The sequence below is a fragment of the Lonchura striata genome, chromosome 13 (assembly GCF_046129695.1).
Source record: "Lonchura striata isolate bLonStr1 chromosome 13, bLonStr1.mat, whole genome shotgun sequence".
Taxonomy (NCBI): Eukaryota; Metazoa; Chordata; class Aves; order Passeriformes; family Estrildidae; genus Lonchura; species Lonchura striata.
This window is the reverse complement of record NC_134615.1, coordinates 21,764,642-21,781,496: the sequence shown is the minus strand read 5'-3', so window position 1 is coordinate 21,781,496 and position 16,855 is coordinate 21,764,642. Positions and strand designations below refer to the sequence as shown.

The 16,855-nt window shown below is 45.1% G+C and overlaps 1 protein-coding gene across 2 annotated transcripts in view; it reads left to right on the top strand.

The window, feature by feature from the left end:
• ZCCHC14 (zinc finger CCHC-type containing 14) overlaps window positions 1-16,779 on the top strand; it is a 50,453-nt gene extending 33,674 nt beyond the window's left edge. Inside the window, exons 4-14 of one of the 2 annotated variants that reach the window (XR_002466083.3) lie at window positions 3,028-3,099; window positions 3,304-3,413; window positions 5,747-5,841; window positions 5,928-5,982; window positions 6,436-6,709; window positions 7,967-8,058; window positions 9,010-9,137; window positions 9,431-9,571; window positions 9,641-11,107; window positions 12,650-12,840; window positions 13,128-16,779. Coding sequence is in view for 1 of the 2 variants with exons in the window: in XM_021537945.3 (XP_021393620.2) it covers window positions 3,028-3,099; window positions 3,304-3,413; window positions 5,747-5,841; window positions 5,928-5,982; window positions 6,436-6,709; window positions 7,967-8,058; window positions 9,010-9,137; window positions 9,431-9,571; window positions 9,641-11,107; window positions 12,650-12,705 (2,490 nt within the window). In the remaining variant the exon portion in view is untranslated. Of the gene's footprint in view, window positions 1-3,027; window positions 3,100-3,303; window positions 3,414-5,746; window positions 5,842-5,927; window positions 5,983-6,435; window positions 6,710-7,966; window positions 8,059-9,009; window positions 9,138-9,430; window positions 9,572-9,640; window positions 11,108-12,649 lie in introns of both variants that reach the window. The other variant, XM_021537945.3, reaches the window with a different exon arrangement.
• Window positions 16,780-16,855: the final 76 nt, after the last annotated feature.

Below are 16,855 nucleotides of genomic sequence, written 5' to 3'. Positions count from 1 at the left end.
GAATTTAGGTCTTAATCTGGACAGAGAACAATGTGGGTTCTGAGGGCACAGCTGCTGGAAAGAAGCAGAGAGGGAGCCTCTGGTGGGATTTGGTTCCAAAAGGTTGCAGAGTTCAGAAAAGCTTTGGGGATTCTTCAGGGCTTGAGCGGTGGGTTCTCTCTTCTCTTCTCTTCTCTTCTCTTCTCTTCTCTTCTCTTCTCTTCTCTTCTCTTCTCTTCTCTTCTCTTCTCTTCTCTTCTCTTCTCTTCTCTTCTCTTCTCTTCTCTTCTCTTCTCTTCTCTTCTCTTCTCTTCTCTTCTCTTCTCTTCTCTTCTCTTCTCTTCTCTTCTCTCCTCTCCTCTCCTCTCCTCTCCTCTCCTCTCCTCTCCTCTCCTCTCCTCTCCTCTCCTCTCCTCTCCTCTCCTCTCCTCTCCTCTCCTCTCCTCTCCTCTCCTCTCCTCTCCTCTCCTCTCCTCTCCTCTCCTCTCCTCTCCTCTCCTCTCCTCTCCTCTCCTCTCCTCTCCTCTCCTCTCCTCTCCTCTCCTCTCCTCTCCTCTCCTCTCCTCTCCTCTCCTCTCCTCTCCTCTCCTCTCCTCTCCTCTCCTCTCCTCCCCTCCCCTCCCCTCCCCTCCCCTCTCCTCTCCTCTCCTCTCCTCGATAGCTCAGCTATCTCGAATGGCATAAAGTTAGCAGGATGGCTTCTGAGGTAGTGTTGGAAACAGAAAAAAGTTTAATAAAAGGCAAAATAACAAACTCTTACAGAAAAAAAAGAGCCGGGGCAAGAGGTTCTTGCTCCTGCTAAAACACCCTACAAAAGGGATTATTTCCTTTGTTCTCTTCCTTTTCTAGTGAATTTTCCTGGTGGGACCTCTTGGTCTCTGTCCAGTTGGGCAGCCCCAGGTCTGAGGTGAAGTCCCAAAAGTTCTTTGGGAGAGAAACTTCTGGGCTTTTTGCCTTTCCAAGCAGACAAAGAATATTTTAATCACTCCATCAACAGGGGGCACATTGCTACACTTGAGGAAGACTCAGTGGAGCAAGAGTTGGGGGAGTTGACTGGAAGGGGACTTCCACCATGGTCTAAAAGCTTTTGCAAAGGGAATAAAAACCCTTTCCAGCAGAGGGGTGTTGATGCAGCAGGAAGGGCAGAGCAGGAGCTGCTGTGTGAGCTGCAGGCACCTGAGCTGGGTGGCAGGGAGGAAGGGCAGTGCTGTGGGGTGAGTGTGGCTCACCACAGAGCCAGGAGCAGTGGCTGCAGCTGGGTGCCACTCCCAGTTCATCCCTGGAACCCTGGGGCTATGGAAATGGAAATGGAAATGGAATTGGGTGCTGCTGAGCAGCTGGAGTGAAGTATTCCAAAATTCGGGATGCACAGCCCAGAAAACAGCTTTGGTTTCTTCGATGAGACAAAGTGGGGAGTGAGAAAAGGAAAAAGCAGGCAGGAGAATCTCAATTATCCACAACTTTCACCAAGTTATTCCTTAAAACTCCCAGCCAGGGCAGAGCATCTGTTGGGATGTTGGCAGCGTTAACCTCTGCAGGATTGGATTCATGGAGAATGTCCCAAATTTCTGAATCCCCAATTGTTCCAAATGTCATCCATCACAGACAGGATTTTTCCAAGGGCTTTTCAAGCTCTGTATGAAGCCTGCAGTTGTCTCCACTCCAATTAAGATCTCGTGAAACTTCTTTTCCTATTACAAATTTTTCTATAAATAACAGAAATTACTGTACCCAGTGTTTGCCTCAACAGCTTGAACTGATGGAAGAGCAGAGACTTCAGCTGAGTTGATGAATTGCTGTTTGCTGGGTTAAAAAACCCAATTATGGAATGGTTTTGTTTTGTTCAGGAGCTTGGGAATAGCAGGTCAATGGATGGAGCAGTTTAGTGTTTGCAGTGCTATTGTTCCCCAGTGAATTTACGGTTCACGTTATTGTTTTATAAGTATTGAAAATTCAAGTTAAAACAGAAGTCATGACAATTGTTGGGTTATTACAAAACTAGAAAAAAAAGATAATATTTCCTGTACTTTCTAAAATTCCTTGTGAATTAAAAAAAAAAAATTTAACCACAAACTTAAAAAGAAAAAAACAACCCACAAACTTGTTAAAGCTGCTCAAGTTTTTGTGTTCGTTTCTTTCCCCCCCCCCCTTTTTTTTTTTTTTGTGTAACAGCTCTGCTGAGAGGAAATTCCTCACTTATGTAATATATTTTGAAATCCTCTCCTCTCCCCACTCTTTTTGGCAGCTTTTGGATGGCTGGAAAAACTTTGTGTATGTTTGGAGTTGTCATTGAAACGAATGTCATGTGAGAGGCTGCTCTGTGATCCCAAAACTCCCACCAGCTCCTTCCCCTATGGATCCAGCTGCCTCCCAGATGCCTCCAGTGGATATTTTGGATCCATAGGGATTCATCCCTGGCCTGTCTCATGGTGATTTTCCTCAAGCCAAGAAATCCTGATTTTTGGCTTGATTAAACTTCCATCTCCCAAGCAATAAATGCTTCAATATCCAAGGATGTCGTGACTTGTTAGTTTGGGAAGAAATACTGAATATTCCCTTTTTGTAGAGCATGGACAAGATGGAGTGTGGAGCAGGAGCTGCAGGTTTCATTGGGAAGGTTTTGCCTGGATTTTTGCTGCCATTCCCAATTTCTCAGGCATGTGGAGTTGATTAATTAGCAATAGGCAGCTTTGTGTGGGGGGAGCCGTTCCTGTTGGAAGGCAGATCCTCCAAACCAGCTGTTTTCTTTAACAATAATGAGGGGAAAAAAATTCCATGACTCCGTGGTTGGTTGCTTAACTCTGGATGTCTGCAGTGTGTAAGGGCTGTGTAAACTCTGAGGGGCTTTTCCAAGCATCCAGAGGAGATCATAAATGTACAAACAGCAAGAATTGGGCAGCAATTTTATCCTTGTGCACAAAAAAAATTGTTTCCTTCTTGATGTCACTCATCACAACATCCGTGAGGGACAGTTGACACCAATTACTGAATTTTGAGGAACCAAATTAAATTAATTACTAAAGCAAATCCTTCTTGCTCCTCCCCAAGGTCCTGTGGTCTGATTCTTCGGTGACGTTGGTAACTAAATCTTCTGCGGAAGTGACTGAATTCATTTCAAAGGTAAAGACAATAAGAAAAACACTTTGAAAAGGAAAAAAATGTTTTGTCCCTCTTTCTAATTTTGTTCAATGATACTTCTCAAAATGTGCCAAGGTAATTCAGATTGAATTTTATAAAATATTTGATTTATAGCAGGCAGTGGCTTGAATCTCATAGAAATAACAAGTCTTTTCACTTGTAATTTGTCATATCCTCCCCCTTTAGCTGTCTCAGCTGTATCCAGAAGAAAACTTGGAGAAATTCATTCCCTGCTTAGCTGGTCCAGATTCATTTTACCTGGAACGGAACCACATGGACCTGGAATCAGACCTGAGGTATGCTGGGATTTTGTGGGGTTTTTATCTTGACACTGGGCTTCTTTCACTGAGAAAAATTTAAAAAAACAGGAAATAGAAGTATTATCTCCATATTCTAAATTACTTTGAAGAAATTAGAGCCTGATCCTAAGCTTTTTCCTGGATGGTCCATTAATTTCAGTGCATAACAATTGTTCAGGAATTCTTTCTTCAGAAATACAGATGGTAATAATATTCTGTATTAAGCTTTCTGGAGAACTGATATTTCCTCATTCCTTGTGAAGAACAAATAGAGGATGACTGGCTTTGCAAAAGTTTGTTTTGGACTCAAAAATAACCAGAATTGCTTAAAACAAGCACTTAAAACTCAGAAAAAAATAGAAGCCTGAATATTCACCCATCTGTATTGAGGAATGGGTTGTGGAGATTTTTTTGCCCCTTTCACAGAATTTTTATTTTCTCAGTCATTTTAGGTTGCCATGATGTTTATTTTAGTCAGGTTTTAAAAAGTTAGGTATGTATTTAGATATCATTAAATTGTTACATTTTTTGAAGCCTTTAACAGCCAAGAAATTTTTGAGGCCTTAGCTTGTACCTCCTCAAATTATCACAAATTATCTGGCCATTATTTAATATAAACCAGTATTTTAAATATCATAATCTGTGGCAGATCACATTGGTTTTCTCTTTCTAAATGTGGTTTTCCTAGGAAAATTGGAGTGACTTAAATTCCTTTCAGCTGCTACTCTCTTTATCTACACAAAACGAGATTATTGTAATATTAATATTATTCTGAACCTAATATGTTATTGTTATAAAATTAAACGACACTTTAAAATATAAATTTACTTTATTAGAGTTCTATAACTAAAATAAAGATTATTTCTAATAATCTTTATTAATAAAGATATAATAATCTTTATTAATAAAGGTTATTTTAATAATCTATATTATATTATAATAGATATATATTCTAATAATATAATATATAGTATATAATATATTATGCTATATATATATTATAATGATAAATATAATATATAGTATATATTATATATAATAATATATAATATATACTATTTATATTATATAGTAATGTATATTTTAGATTATTTTAAGTATATTATTATACTATATGATTATATATTATTAGAATATATAACTATTATTTAAAATAATAATATATTTATAATTAATTATAAAATTAATTAATTATATTAGAGTGCTATGACTCTATTCTCCTTCCCACTTTTTCCCCCTAAGCCATGTTGATCTTGGTTTTCCATAGGCAGCAGCCAGCAGGTGCATGCCTGGATTGTTTTCCGTGGCAGGCAGCATTCCCAGTGCCTCGCTGTGCTCCAAGGAGGATTTGGGAGCTGCAGGGAATGCGTGTGCCTGCTGCTTGGGAACAACAGCCTCTCCAAATCTGGGTTAATGGAGCAGCAACTGCACTGCCAGAGCTCAGCTGCAGCTCTGGAGCAGGGAGGAAGCTGCTCCGAGGTGCTGCTCAGCTGGGAAATTCAGCACTGAACTCCGGGGTTTCCAGCTGGGAAACACCTCTGGGTGTGTGGAGGTGCAAAGTTTTGGGAGATTGGGATTTTTTTTTGTGGAATCTCAGAGTGGCTTGGGTTGAAGGGACCTCAAAACCGTGGCAGGGACACCTTCCACTGTCCTAGGGTGCTCCAAGCCCTGTCCAGCCTGGCCTTGGCACTGCCAGGGATCCAGGGGCAGCCACAGCTGCTCTGGGAATCTCTGCCAGGGCCTGCCCACCCTCCCAGGGAGGGATTTCTCCCAAATATTCAATCTAAATCCATCCTCTTCCAGCTCAAAGCTGTCCCTCCTTGTCCTGTCCCTGCGTCCCTTGTCCCAGTCCCTCTGCAGCCTCCCACAGCTCCCTGGGGGCACTGGGTGCTGCTAAAAGGGCTCTTCTCCCTTCAAAGAGACACAGGGAAAACGTGACAGAAGTTTCTCCCCAAACTGCCAGACTCTGCATCTGCTGTTTATCTTCAAAAGGGGGAAATTCAGTAATAGATCCATCTCTAGTTTATATTCCTCAGGTTCCTGCATTTGAAAAGCAATTTTTAAGTTTACATTTGAACATTTTCAGCCTTAGAAGTGTTCAGGGTTCCCGAATGAGGCATTTTTGCTGAAACACTCACCAGAGTGAAAACAACCCAGGGATAACAGGGTTTGGTATTAAGAATAAGAATATCCATAAATTCTTAGAATACAGAATTGTATGGTGTGTTTCAGCTTTTAAATTTCCAATCTGATTTCCAAGTGTGCTGTCCAGAGTGCAATCCTGATGGATTTGGGAGGCTCTAACAGAGCAGAGGCTTTGTTTGCTGCAGGTACCTGGCCCCGTTCCCTTCCCATGTGGTGAAAAACGACCACGTCAGGAAGTTCTTCAGCACTTCATCTCCCTCACAGCAACTTCAGAGCTCAAGTGAGTTGAAATAAAGTTTAAAGTATATTTTTTTGTACTGCATTTCATAAATTGATGCCATTTGTGACTCTGTTCCTTGTTTTCAGATCCTGGCAACCCCTCCCTGTATAAAGTAGGAACTACGCTGGGAACATCTGGAAGGTGAAATGTTTATCTTGTTGACATTCTCTTAAGAGGCAATTTTCATGTCCTCCAACAAAACCCAGACCCCCTTCAAGGAGCCAGTATTGTGGCTTCTTTTGCCATTTCCATATGGAAAGATTAAAAATTTCCATGGGATTATATCTGGGCATCTTTACTTCTTTTTAATAATGCAAAGGCCGTTCTGTCGAAAACTTTTTTAAATCACAGAGAGGCAGCAGAATTTTTCATATCTGTGAATATTGAAGGAAATTACTGAAGGAAAACTCTGTTTAAGGTGAAGATCAGCTTCACCCTTTGCCAGAACTGCCCTGTTTCACTGAGCTGTGGAGCAGGACAGGTACAAATCCATACCATGGCTCCGACGGGGTGATTTCCTCCAGATTTCTGCAGAGCTGAGCTCTGGGTGGCACAGCTTTTCCAACTAAACCCAACCTTATTCCTATTTTCCAGACCTATATGTGGGGTGGCTGGAATTCAGTCTTCCCAGAACCACGTGCAGCACTCGGCTGCTGCTCCCGTGTCTCTGCCCCACTGCTCACACTCCGGAGGCGCCGGCTCCTCGCTGGGCTACCGCTCCCAGCTGGAAAACTCCTCCCCAGCCATGCTGATGTCTTCCAGCCCTCAGACCCCTCAGACACAGGAGCAAAACGGGATCCTGGACTGGCTCAGGAAGCTGCGCTTGCACAAGTATTACCCCGTCTTCAAACAGCTCACCATGGAAAAGGTAAGGCAGGAAATGGAGGGAAGCAGCCAGATTTTAAATTATCCCCACGTTCTCCAGGCTGGGAACATCTGCACTGAGGATCACACAAGTTTCTGGCACGTGCTGGGGAGGTTTTCACTTTCTGAAAGCAGTAATGAATTGATGAAAACCTTCTTGCTGTTCTCACTCTGTGTTGTGTCCGAGGCTGGCCAACAGCTGCTGCTTCTCCCAGGCTTCCTCATGGAATGCTTGGAGATCCAGCTTGGATGCTGCCTTAGGAGCTCTTCTTGGCTCCCTGGACATCCCTTTGTATGCAGGAGATACCTAAATACATTGATTTCTCTTGAGTTCGGCTTCTTGGTTGATTTTTCTTCCAAAATATTTGTTTATCCTCATTTTAAGAAATAGATTTCCAGAGACTCATGGAATGAATATGAACACGAGTGAGTGAGGTTTGTTTCTTGCAGAAATTCCTGTGGCAAAATCATCTCTTATGACTTTGCAATGTAAGAGTCCCAGATAACACCTGTTTGTGCTGGATTTGATCTAAACAAGGTTTTGGAGCCTTTTCCCAGCTCCACTGGGAGATTCCTTGTCCTCTGTCTTTTGGCCTGGAACGCCCTCCAGTGGAAGGAGGGCTTGGGCTGAGCTTTGTGCTGCTTGTGGAATATTTTATGGATTTAATTTCAATCTCTTACCAAAGGCTTCTGATTTAATTTTCTTCATTATAAGACAGAAAATATACTGGGTTTTTTTTTCTTTAATAAAGTAGTAAAACTCTATATTCCAGTGTATTTTTAAAAAGCAAATATTATTATGCATACTTCACTGGCTTTCACTTTAATTACATTATAATATAAATGTCTGTATCTATCTCTATGTTTTATTATTAAATTTACTATTGGAGTATATTTTCACTGCACTTCTGTGGTACATGAAACACTGGGAAAACTGGAGTGACTTTTTAAGATCCTTAAATTCACTGATAGCACCAAGTTCTATTTTAATTTAATTCTATTGTAATAGGTACACGAGTTATTTCATCTTTATTGTGACTGGTTAATACAAGCACACACCTAATTAAATTAAATCTGCAGGTGTTCTTTCCTTCATGCCTGTCCCCCACATTTTCATTTTACACTATAATTGAAAACTGGAGTACAGAGTTTCTTTGAATTTAAAACTGGTTTTAAAGTTGGCTTTTGGAATTGCTCTTCACTGAAAATGGGAATAAGAATATTCCAGGTTATAAAACTATGCACATTTTTTCTTTCCAAGTTTCTGAGTCTTACTGAAGAAGATCTGAATAAGTTTGAGTCCCTCACCATGGGAGCAAAGAAGAAGCTCAAGACCCAGCTGGAGCTGGAGAAGTAAGTGAGGCCTGGGGGAACTGTTTGTAAGGTTGAAAAATGCAAATTTTGCTTCCCAGGCCACAAAACTACCATGATTCCTACCTGAAGATATGAATGATAATTATCTCCATTACTAAACAATATTTAGCACTTTCTGGTTTACTGCTGCCTGTTCAGGGCTGTGATAAGGATACCAAATTTTTAAATCTACAAAATATACATATTGTACATTAGGTTTTTTTAAAAACTTCTGTCACATTTATTGCAAAGATTTTGGGCTTCCCATCCTCTTGACATTGATGGCAGCTGTTGGGTTTGCAAGCCCAGGGGATGCACTCCCAAAGTCAGGCCTTTTCTTCCTAGGAAGTGACAATAATTTTCTGGCTCCAATCCACGTGGATGGAGCTGCCTCAGTGTCCCACAGTGACCCCAGAGAGCTGTGGCAGCCCTTTGGGGACACTGATGCAACAGATTGTCCTGGTTTTTGCATCTCCACTTACAGGAAAGTGTTTATTCTGCAGCTACTGCTGTTCGTTAAAAAGCAATTAGAAATCCAAATCTGTGCCCATTTATCAGAGCTTCTTTGGCAGCATTTATCAGCAATCTTAGTTTTTCCAGAGTTTGTTTGGAAAAGGAAAACTTGGGGCTGTGTTTGTTTTCTCTTTGGGTTTGGAACGTGCTGACATAATATGTGATAGAATTGTAAGTTTAGTCAGGGTTTGGTGGTGTTTTACCCTGGACAAATAAGAGCATAGTGTTCTAATCAGATGGCAAATTGTCCAGCCCTAACTGCTGGCAGTTCTGGTCAGCACTGATGTGATTTCCAAGTATTTCCATTTGAAATGGGCACAGCAGCAGTGGGTTGTTCAATGGGCTTTGTCTGCTTTGGGTTCATTCAGAAATGGATTTATTTGCGGTTGTGTTTTAGCCAGCTTCTGTCTCTTCATGCTTCTCTCCATCACCCTGTAGGGAGAAATCAGAGAAACGGTGCCTAAACCCCTCCACACCTTCCTCAGTGACCAGCAGTGGGGTGGCCAGGGTTCCCCCCACTTCCCACGTGGGGCCTATCCAGAGTATCCGGGGCAACCACGCTGCAGGTAAGGGGAGCAGGGGACACTGCTGTGCTCAGCCGTGCCTGCACGAGGGTCAGCTCCTGCCTGTGCTGCTTCTTTCCCGAGCTTTATCTTCCAAAGGCCATTGGCTTAACAGGGAGCAAGCAAAAAATCTGATTTTGGTGATTCTTGGGGCAATAAAAGGTGATTTTTTTCCATGGCTGTGGTGGGAACGGGCAGCTGCTCTGTTCCACCTTGGATGTATCCTTGTAAACACTGAGCGTGGCCGTGTTCTGCTGATGCTGTCAGCATCACCTCCGTGTGCCCTGTCCCTGCAGAGCTGCGAGTGGACGTGGATCAGCCAGCCCACCCCCTGCCCCGGGAGGGCAGCTCCTCCGAGTACTCCAGCTCCAGCTCCAGCCCCATGGGGATCCAGACGCGCGAGGAGAGCTCGGACAGCGCCGAGGAGAACGAGAGACGTAAGCAGAGCCCCCCGGCCGTGCCCCGTGCCGTGCCCAGGGCTGTCCTCACAGCTCCTCTCTCCCCAGGCCTGGAGCTCCACCTGGACGCCTCGGACAAGGAGAAGCCGGTGATGCTGCTGAACCATTTCCCCTCGAGCTCTGCCAGGCCCACGGCGCAGGTGCTGCCCGTGCAGAACGAGGCCGGCGCGGGCCCCGCCGGGCACCACGCGCTGCCCATGCAGATGCTGTCCCCCAGCCCGTCGCACATGGCTCCCATCCGCATGCTCGGCTCCGTGCACAAACCGGAGCGCGGCTCCGCCGACATGAAGCTGCTCTCGTCCTCTGTGCACTCCCTCTTGTCCTTGGAAGAAAGGAATAAAGCCTCTCCCGGCTCGAGGGGCAGCATAAAGATGGAAAAGGGCTTCGGGAACGCCGTGGTGGACGTCATGTCCACGTCCTCTCCGCACCAGCCCTTGCAGGTGCTGTCGGGGGGAGCCGAGAGCGGCTCCCCCACGTCCACCATGAACTTTGGGCCTCGGACCAAAGTCGTCCACGCTTCCACTCTGGACAGAGTGATCAAACCAGCCCAGCAGCCAGGACTCATCGTGGAGACAAGCACTGCTGCCACGGTGACGTCCAGCACAGTCTTCCACGTGGCTCGTCCGCCCATCAAACTCCTGGTGTCGTCGTCTCTTCCCACCGACTCCGCCATGGCCGGACAGACTTCCTGCTCCAGCAATATGCAAATAACGGTGTCCCCTGCAATAATCAACCCCCGGACTGCTCTGTACACAGCCAACACCAAAGTTGCCTTTTCTGCCATGAGCAGCGTGCCCGTGGCGCCCATGCAGGGCAGCTTCTGCGCCAACAGCAACGCGGCCTCCTCCAGCAGCCACCCGTCCCCGTCCTTCACCACCATGGCCAACCTGCCCAGCTGCCCCGCGCCCAGCTCCAGCCCCACGCTCTCCTCCGGCGCCGACAACAACTTCTACAGCAGCAGCAGCAGCAGCAGTAGCAGCAACAACGGCGGCGGCTCGGCCGGGAGCGTCCCCGTGCCCAACCAGAACCACCACCACCACCACCACCAGCAGCCGCCGCCGCAGCCCCCCGGCTGCATGGTGTGCAGCTCCTGCGGCTGCAGCGGCAACTGCGGCTCCAGCGGCATGACCGTCAGCTACGCCAACTATTTCCAGCACCCCTTTTCAGGACCTTCCATGTTTACTTTCCCTTTCCTGCCCTTCAACCCCCTGTGTAGCAACGGCTACATCAACACGCAGCAGTACAACAGCAGCACCACGTTCCCCGTGGTGCACACGGCCTACAACAGCGGCCTGGCCCCCGACTCCGTCATGGCCGGGCAGTCCACCTTCGCCGTGCCCCCCATGCAGAACTTTATGGCGGGCACGGCCGGGGTGTACCAGGCACAGGGGATGATGGGCAACGGCAACGGGTCAAGCCACAAAAAGAACGGGAACCTCTCCTGTTACAACTGCGGGGCCAGCGGGCACAGAGCTCAGGACTGCAAACAGCCACCCATGGATTTCAATCGGCAAGGTAAGGGCTGGGGGGACACACGGAGTCCTGTTCCATGTGTAGAGTTCAGGCTGATGTTTCCAGCTGTTTCGTTCCTTCCTTTGGGATCCTTTCCTTTGTGTCAAGTTACAGGTGATGTTTCTTCAAGTGGCTCGTGGCTGCATTTGGGTGATGCTTTGGAGCGGTTGGGTCTGGGTTTGGAGTAAGGTCTAATCCACACAGAACCTGGCCTTGATGCCATCTGGGCTCTGATCGCATCTTGGAATCTCTGGCTTGTAAAAATATTTTGTTATTGCAAGTTGATGGTCTGAGCCATTGGCAAATTTTAGGCAGTCCCATGAGGAGGATTCAAACAAGGCCCTCAGGTGTGCTCTGTGGGGTTGGCACTGATTTTAGGCAGGGAAGAAACATCGGGGAAGGGAAGGAGCAGCTGTGGACAGGTTGCTGTTGCTGCTTCTGCATTGTCAGCCAGGTCAGCTTCAGTCATTACTGCAAGTTCCCCTGGAATTTCAGAAACTGAAATCTCTGTTCCTCTTCCTTTCCTGCCCAACACAATGACCTAAATGAAGAATTGCTGTTCAAACCCTCCTGAAGGTCCTGTTTGCTGCTGTAGTTATTTTATAGGACATGTTGCTTACACATGTAGAGCACAGGCTTCTCCAGGAGAATTCTTAATTCCAGGCAGGAAACAGTAAAAAAGAAATATTGCTTTACCAAGAGCACTTTTTAGTCCCAGTTTTCTTTTTTTATTTTGATTGTCTTATCTTGAGGTAATCTGAGAGTGGTGTGGGTTAAAAAATTAAATACAAACTCTGAGTGAAGAGCACTGAGATTCCATTTCACATCATGCCTTGTCTGTAGCCTTTACCTGGATTCATTTTTTGTGTGGTCTCAACAGTTTGAACACATAAATTAACAAGTGTGAGGTGTTGGCCAGCAATTTACAGCAGGAAAAAGGTAAATACTGAGTGGAATTCTGTTGGTGAATGTTTTGGTAGTGGCCAGGGGGAAGCAGAGCTGCTGCCTTGTCAGTCCTGAGTTGGGAGAACTTTGGGAATGCAGCAGACTCTGATGTCTTTTTAAATTGGATTTAAGTTCATTAATTAAATTCCCATTTAAAGTCTGCCAAATTTTTCACAAGGGCCTGGACTGAGAGGACAAGAGGAAATGGCTGTAAGCTGAAGGAGGCCAGGGTGAGATGGGATATTGGGAGGAAACTCTTCCCTGTGAGGATGGGCAGGCCCTGGCGCAGCGTGCCCAGAGAAGCTGTGGCTGCCCTGGAAGTGGCATCCCTGGAAGTGTCCAAGGCCAGGTTGGACACTGGGGCTTGGAGCACCCTGGGATAGTGGAAAGTGTCAGGGCTGGAATTGGATGAGCTTTAAGATCCTTTTCCCACCCAAACCATCGTGAGATTCTGTGATTCCATGCAACAAAGTTGTGCCAGCCCTAAAACAGCACCCAAGCTCCGGTGGTGCGTTCCATGGGGGGAAGCAGCAGCAGGTTGGTTTGGGGAGCTGTGGGAGGTGACTGACGTGTGACCCTGTGTCCCTGTCCCTGTGCCAGGTACGTTCAGGCTGAAGTACGCCCCTCCCTCCGAAAGCCTGGACTCCACAGACTGAGGTTTGCCCAGCTGGCACCACGATGCTGTAAAGCCATGGAGAGCGACGGAGATCGAACTGCAAAACTGAGACGTCCAGTTGCTGTTAAGCTTAATGTATTTTTTAATCCAAAGGTGCTTTACTTTATTAGACTAGGTAGAAAATCTAGCTTAGGGGTGCAGCCAACCCAGTTTTGATTGCCAAATTCAAGCTCTGTTGTTGGAACTCCTGACCCCGTGTCCTCGGAGCGATGGATGGACGGATGGATGGTGGAGCTGGCCAGCTGCAGTTCCTGCTGGAAGTACAACATCCCCTGTACTTTTTTGGCTGGAGAATGTTGCCACAATTGGACTTTTCCAAGGTGAAAGGCCTGACTCCAGGGCAGCTCTGTTCTGAGGTGGAAGGTAGGAGTGGCCGGAAGGACTTTGGCACCCCTGGGCTAGGTAAAATGTCTACTTTTTTTCAAAAGTGATCAGGCACTAATCTCTGGGATTTTTAAGGATTGCACTACAGAAGAATGTAAAACTCTTCAAGCTTTCTGCACTTTTAGCAGACAGTGTCACTCTGAGACCAGTGCAAGAGGCAAAGAAGTTCCAACCTTTCCAAATTGGCACCAGCAGGCTTACGGGACTTAATTCCACAATAAAAATCCTAAAAAGTCTCTCTTTTCCCTTCCAAAAGAACACACACGGCAGTTTCGGTTCCTTCTGGAAACAAACTCGTGCTTCATTGTCTCACCTATTACTAGCTAGTGCTGGCTTCCCAGCACTGGAATAAACTTAGTTTCCAAGGGTCCAAGTCCCAGAGACTCCAGAGTCATAAAGGCTTCAAGAATATTTTCTTGTAATACACAAAACCTTTACGTCCTGTTACTGTATATAGGTCTCTTTCACAGAAACCTTATTATTCTGCTTTTGTAAATGAATTTTAAACCATCCTAAAAAAAAAAAAAATCAAACTAAGAACTCTGGTAGCAGAGTTGATAAGCTTTTGCTTTACTTTATATAAAATACCCTTTGGCTCCTACTCCAGGATTCAGGAATGGTGGGAGTCAAACATGTAAAAGGTAGTAAAAACTTCATTATTATCAAGACTTGGAAGGATTTCTTGTCGGCCTCCTTTGTTGCAGTAGGTTGTAGATGAGTAGCTTTGGTGTTAACTACTTAGTCCATCATTTGTGGGTGACAAATCTAAATTAGGACTGGAGAGGAAGCCAAGCCCATCTCGAACTGCTAATTTGAAACACTTTGGTCCTGTCTGGTTGAAAGAAGATCCTAATCCTCATGGCTCTCCCCCACCAAGGAATTTGACAGCATTAAATGGGCGAGTCCTCCTCTGTAAAAGTGTCTGACATAGAGAAATTTGCATCCTGTAATTCAGGAGACACCTTTAAAGTCTGAAGCCTTGTTTACACTTGGAGGTATTCCTTACACCAGGATGAATGCATAGGATTTGTAGTGCAGCAGTGTTTTGGGAAGTCCTCTGGGAGCAGGAGGGTTTGGAGCTGCCCCCAGGAGATGGGGCAGCGTGAGGGGGGAGCCCAGCCCTTCCTGGGCTGTGCTGATAGCAGAGGAACATTTTGGGCCATCCCTGTGTCCCTGTCTCTCCAAGGGCAAGTCTCATCCTCGTGGGATCACGAGCATCAGGAGAGCCTTGGGAGGAATGTGAGTACCAAACCCGGCCCAGGGAGGGATCCAAAACCTGAATTTGCAGAACAAACAAACAAACAAACAAAAGATACTTTTTATTGCTATGCAATAAGAACCCCCTGATTTGTGTATCCCCAGCCCAGCTCCCGCTCCCTGTTGGCTCTGCCCGAGTTTGAGGACATTCCCTGTGTTCCCATGAACAACCTTCAGACCTACAACACTAAAGGGATGAAAACTGACAATGCAATTTACTTTGCCTTAATGAGCTCAAGACAATGGTAGGAACAGTCTGTCCCACTGCATCATGCCCAAGGAAAACGTGCAGTTCCATGTTTACTATTTGCAGCTTTGAGGGTCTCTCCAGTGGCCTGGAACATGTGCTGAAAGCCAAACTTAGTGTTATTATTATTATTATTGTTGTTATTATTTTTTTCACTTTTTTTAAACAGTATTTTAAAATTGTATTTAAAGAAACTGTATTTCAACACACATGTGAGTGTTCAAAACCCTCTCAAAACAGCAAAAAAAAAAAAACAGCAGCAGCAAAAAAAAAAAAAAAAAAAAAAAGTCGTTTCTGTAACAGTTATGTTTTGTTTTACTGCCCAAGCCTGGGCACAGCTGTGTCTGATCTTCCTCACAGAAAAAATCATATCAAAAGGACTGTAAAACTGAATGTCTGTCCAGAAAATTGTTTCATTCCTTTCTCCAGAGCTTTCTTTAGGATCCTTCCCTGTGTGTAGAGTTCAGGCTGATGTTTCCAGCTGTTTCATTCCTTCCTTTGGGATCCTTTCCTTTGGAATCCTTTCCTTTGGGATCCTTTCCTTTGTGTCAAGTTACAGCTGATGTTTCTCCAAGTGGCTTGTGGCTGCATTTGGGGGACGCTTTGGAACGGCTGGGTCTGGGTTTGGAGTAAGATCCAATCCAGAAGGACCTGGAGGCAACACGAGTGTCCGAGAGGAAAATCTGGTGAGCCAGCAGCAACCTCAGAGCCTTCCCCAAATCCCAGTGAGTTGGGGCTTCAGACCTGCCAGTGAACACCCTCCACTCTGTACCCAGAACAACCAAAGTTGGTAAGTCCAAAACAGAGCACCTTAATTCCATAAAATTATCCTTAATCTCTTCTTCAAAGGCACAAATCCATCTTTTTTACCCCTAAAAAGCAAGGCAGCTTGGGTTGGAATAGTAGAGTTCCAGCTGCCCTGCCTGAAGAAACCAGTTCTTAAACCCTATTTTTGTACATTGAAAGATGGAGATTTCAAAGAATGTTATTTAGTCCTATCTTTGTCCTGCCAATATAAAAATAATTAGTTCTCCAGATGGATTTCACAGTGGAATGGGAATGATTTTTCAGTGTAAGAGGGAAGGGAATCCCCAGTGATCTCCTTGCAGGAGAATCAGTGAGGAGCCTTTCCCAGGGGAGGGAGCAGCGGGTGGGACAGTTCCAGCTGCATTTTCCATTTGATGATGGAAAGACTGGAAATAGGATGGAATTTCCAGTGAACTCCTCCTCACCCTGCAAATTAAGCATTAATAAATATTCTGGGCTAGACCCTAACAGGGAATGCAGAGAGGGAGGAGAGGGAACTGAGATACTGATCAGAGGGTTCCACCTGACTTTATTGAAAACTACATTTGAACCTTTACTAAAGTTTATCCGAACTGGTTTTTATTCAAACCAGCTCTGTCACACTCAGCTTTTTGTGAAACCTTTTCATACCATGGTCATTAAATCTTGGCAAATTAAGCACCAGACTTCCCAAAGTAAGAGTCCAGCACCAGCCCTTGTCCGTGCCCCCAAATCCCAGAGACATCCCGGGATGAGCCAGGCTGGGGCACCGGGCAGAGCAAAGCTCTTCCCAAAATCCTGCAGGGGAGCAGAGCTGTGCCAGAGGGACCCTGGGGGTGCTGGATTCGGGCTAGTCTGGAACACCTGTAAATGGGATGAATATGGGCAAATCTGGACAAAAATCCACGTAACGGAGCATTTGTGAGAGTAGGAATCCCTTTGGCTGGTTGAGGCCCCACAGCTCTTGTAATAAACCCTTGGAATTACCCATTTGTTCCCTGAAATTCTCCTGATCCACACAAGAACTGTGTTGGTACTGAAGCAGAAAGCAAATCCTGTGTGTTTTCAAGTGCAGATTAAAAGCTTCTCTTGGACATAACTTTCCATTAGGAATGAAGGAAATTCCTGCTCCATTTGAGCCATTTCTTTTACTTCGATCACTTCTAGTATTACAAATTCTGCATGTAACTTTATAAATATTTTAAATAGTTTTGTAAATATTTAATATTCAGCTAATTTGATTTTGAATTGTAAATGTCAAGTATTCTGGTATTGGGATTTTTATGTTTTATTATACTTTGTTAAAAGTTAAATTGTACATTTTTAGAATGTTTTTATCTGAGTAAATTTAATGTATGGAAAATAAAGAATTAAACAGAATCCCTTGATATTGGCTTTCCTTTTAAAGGGATTCAGCTGTGTGGGGGCTTCTCTCCAGCTTGGCAGTAGCAGAGAA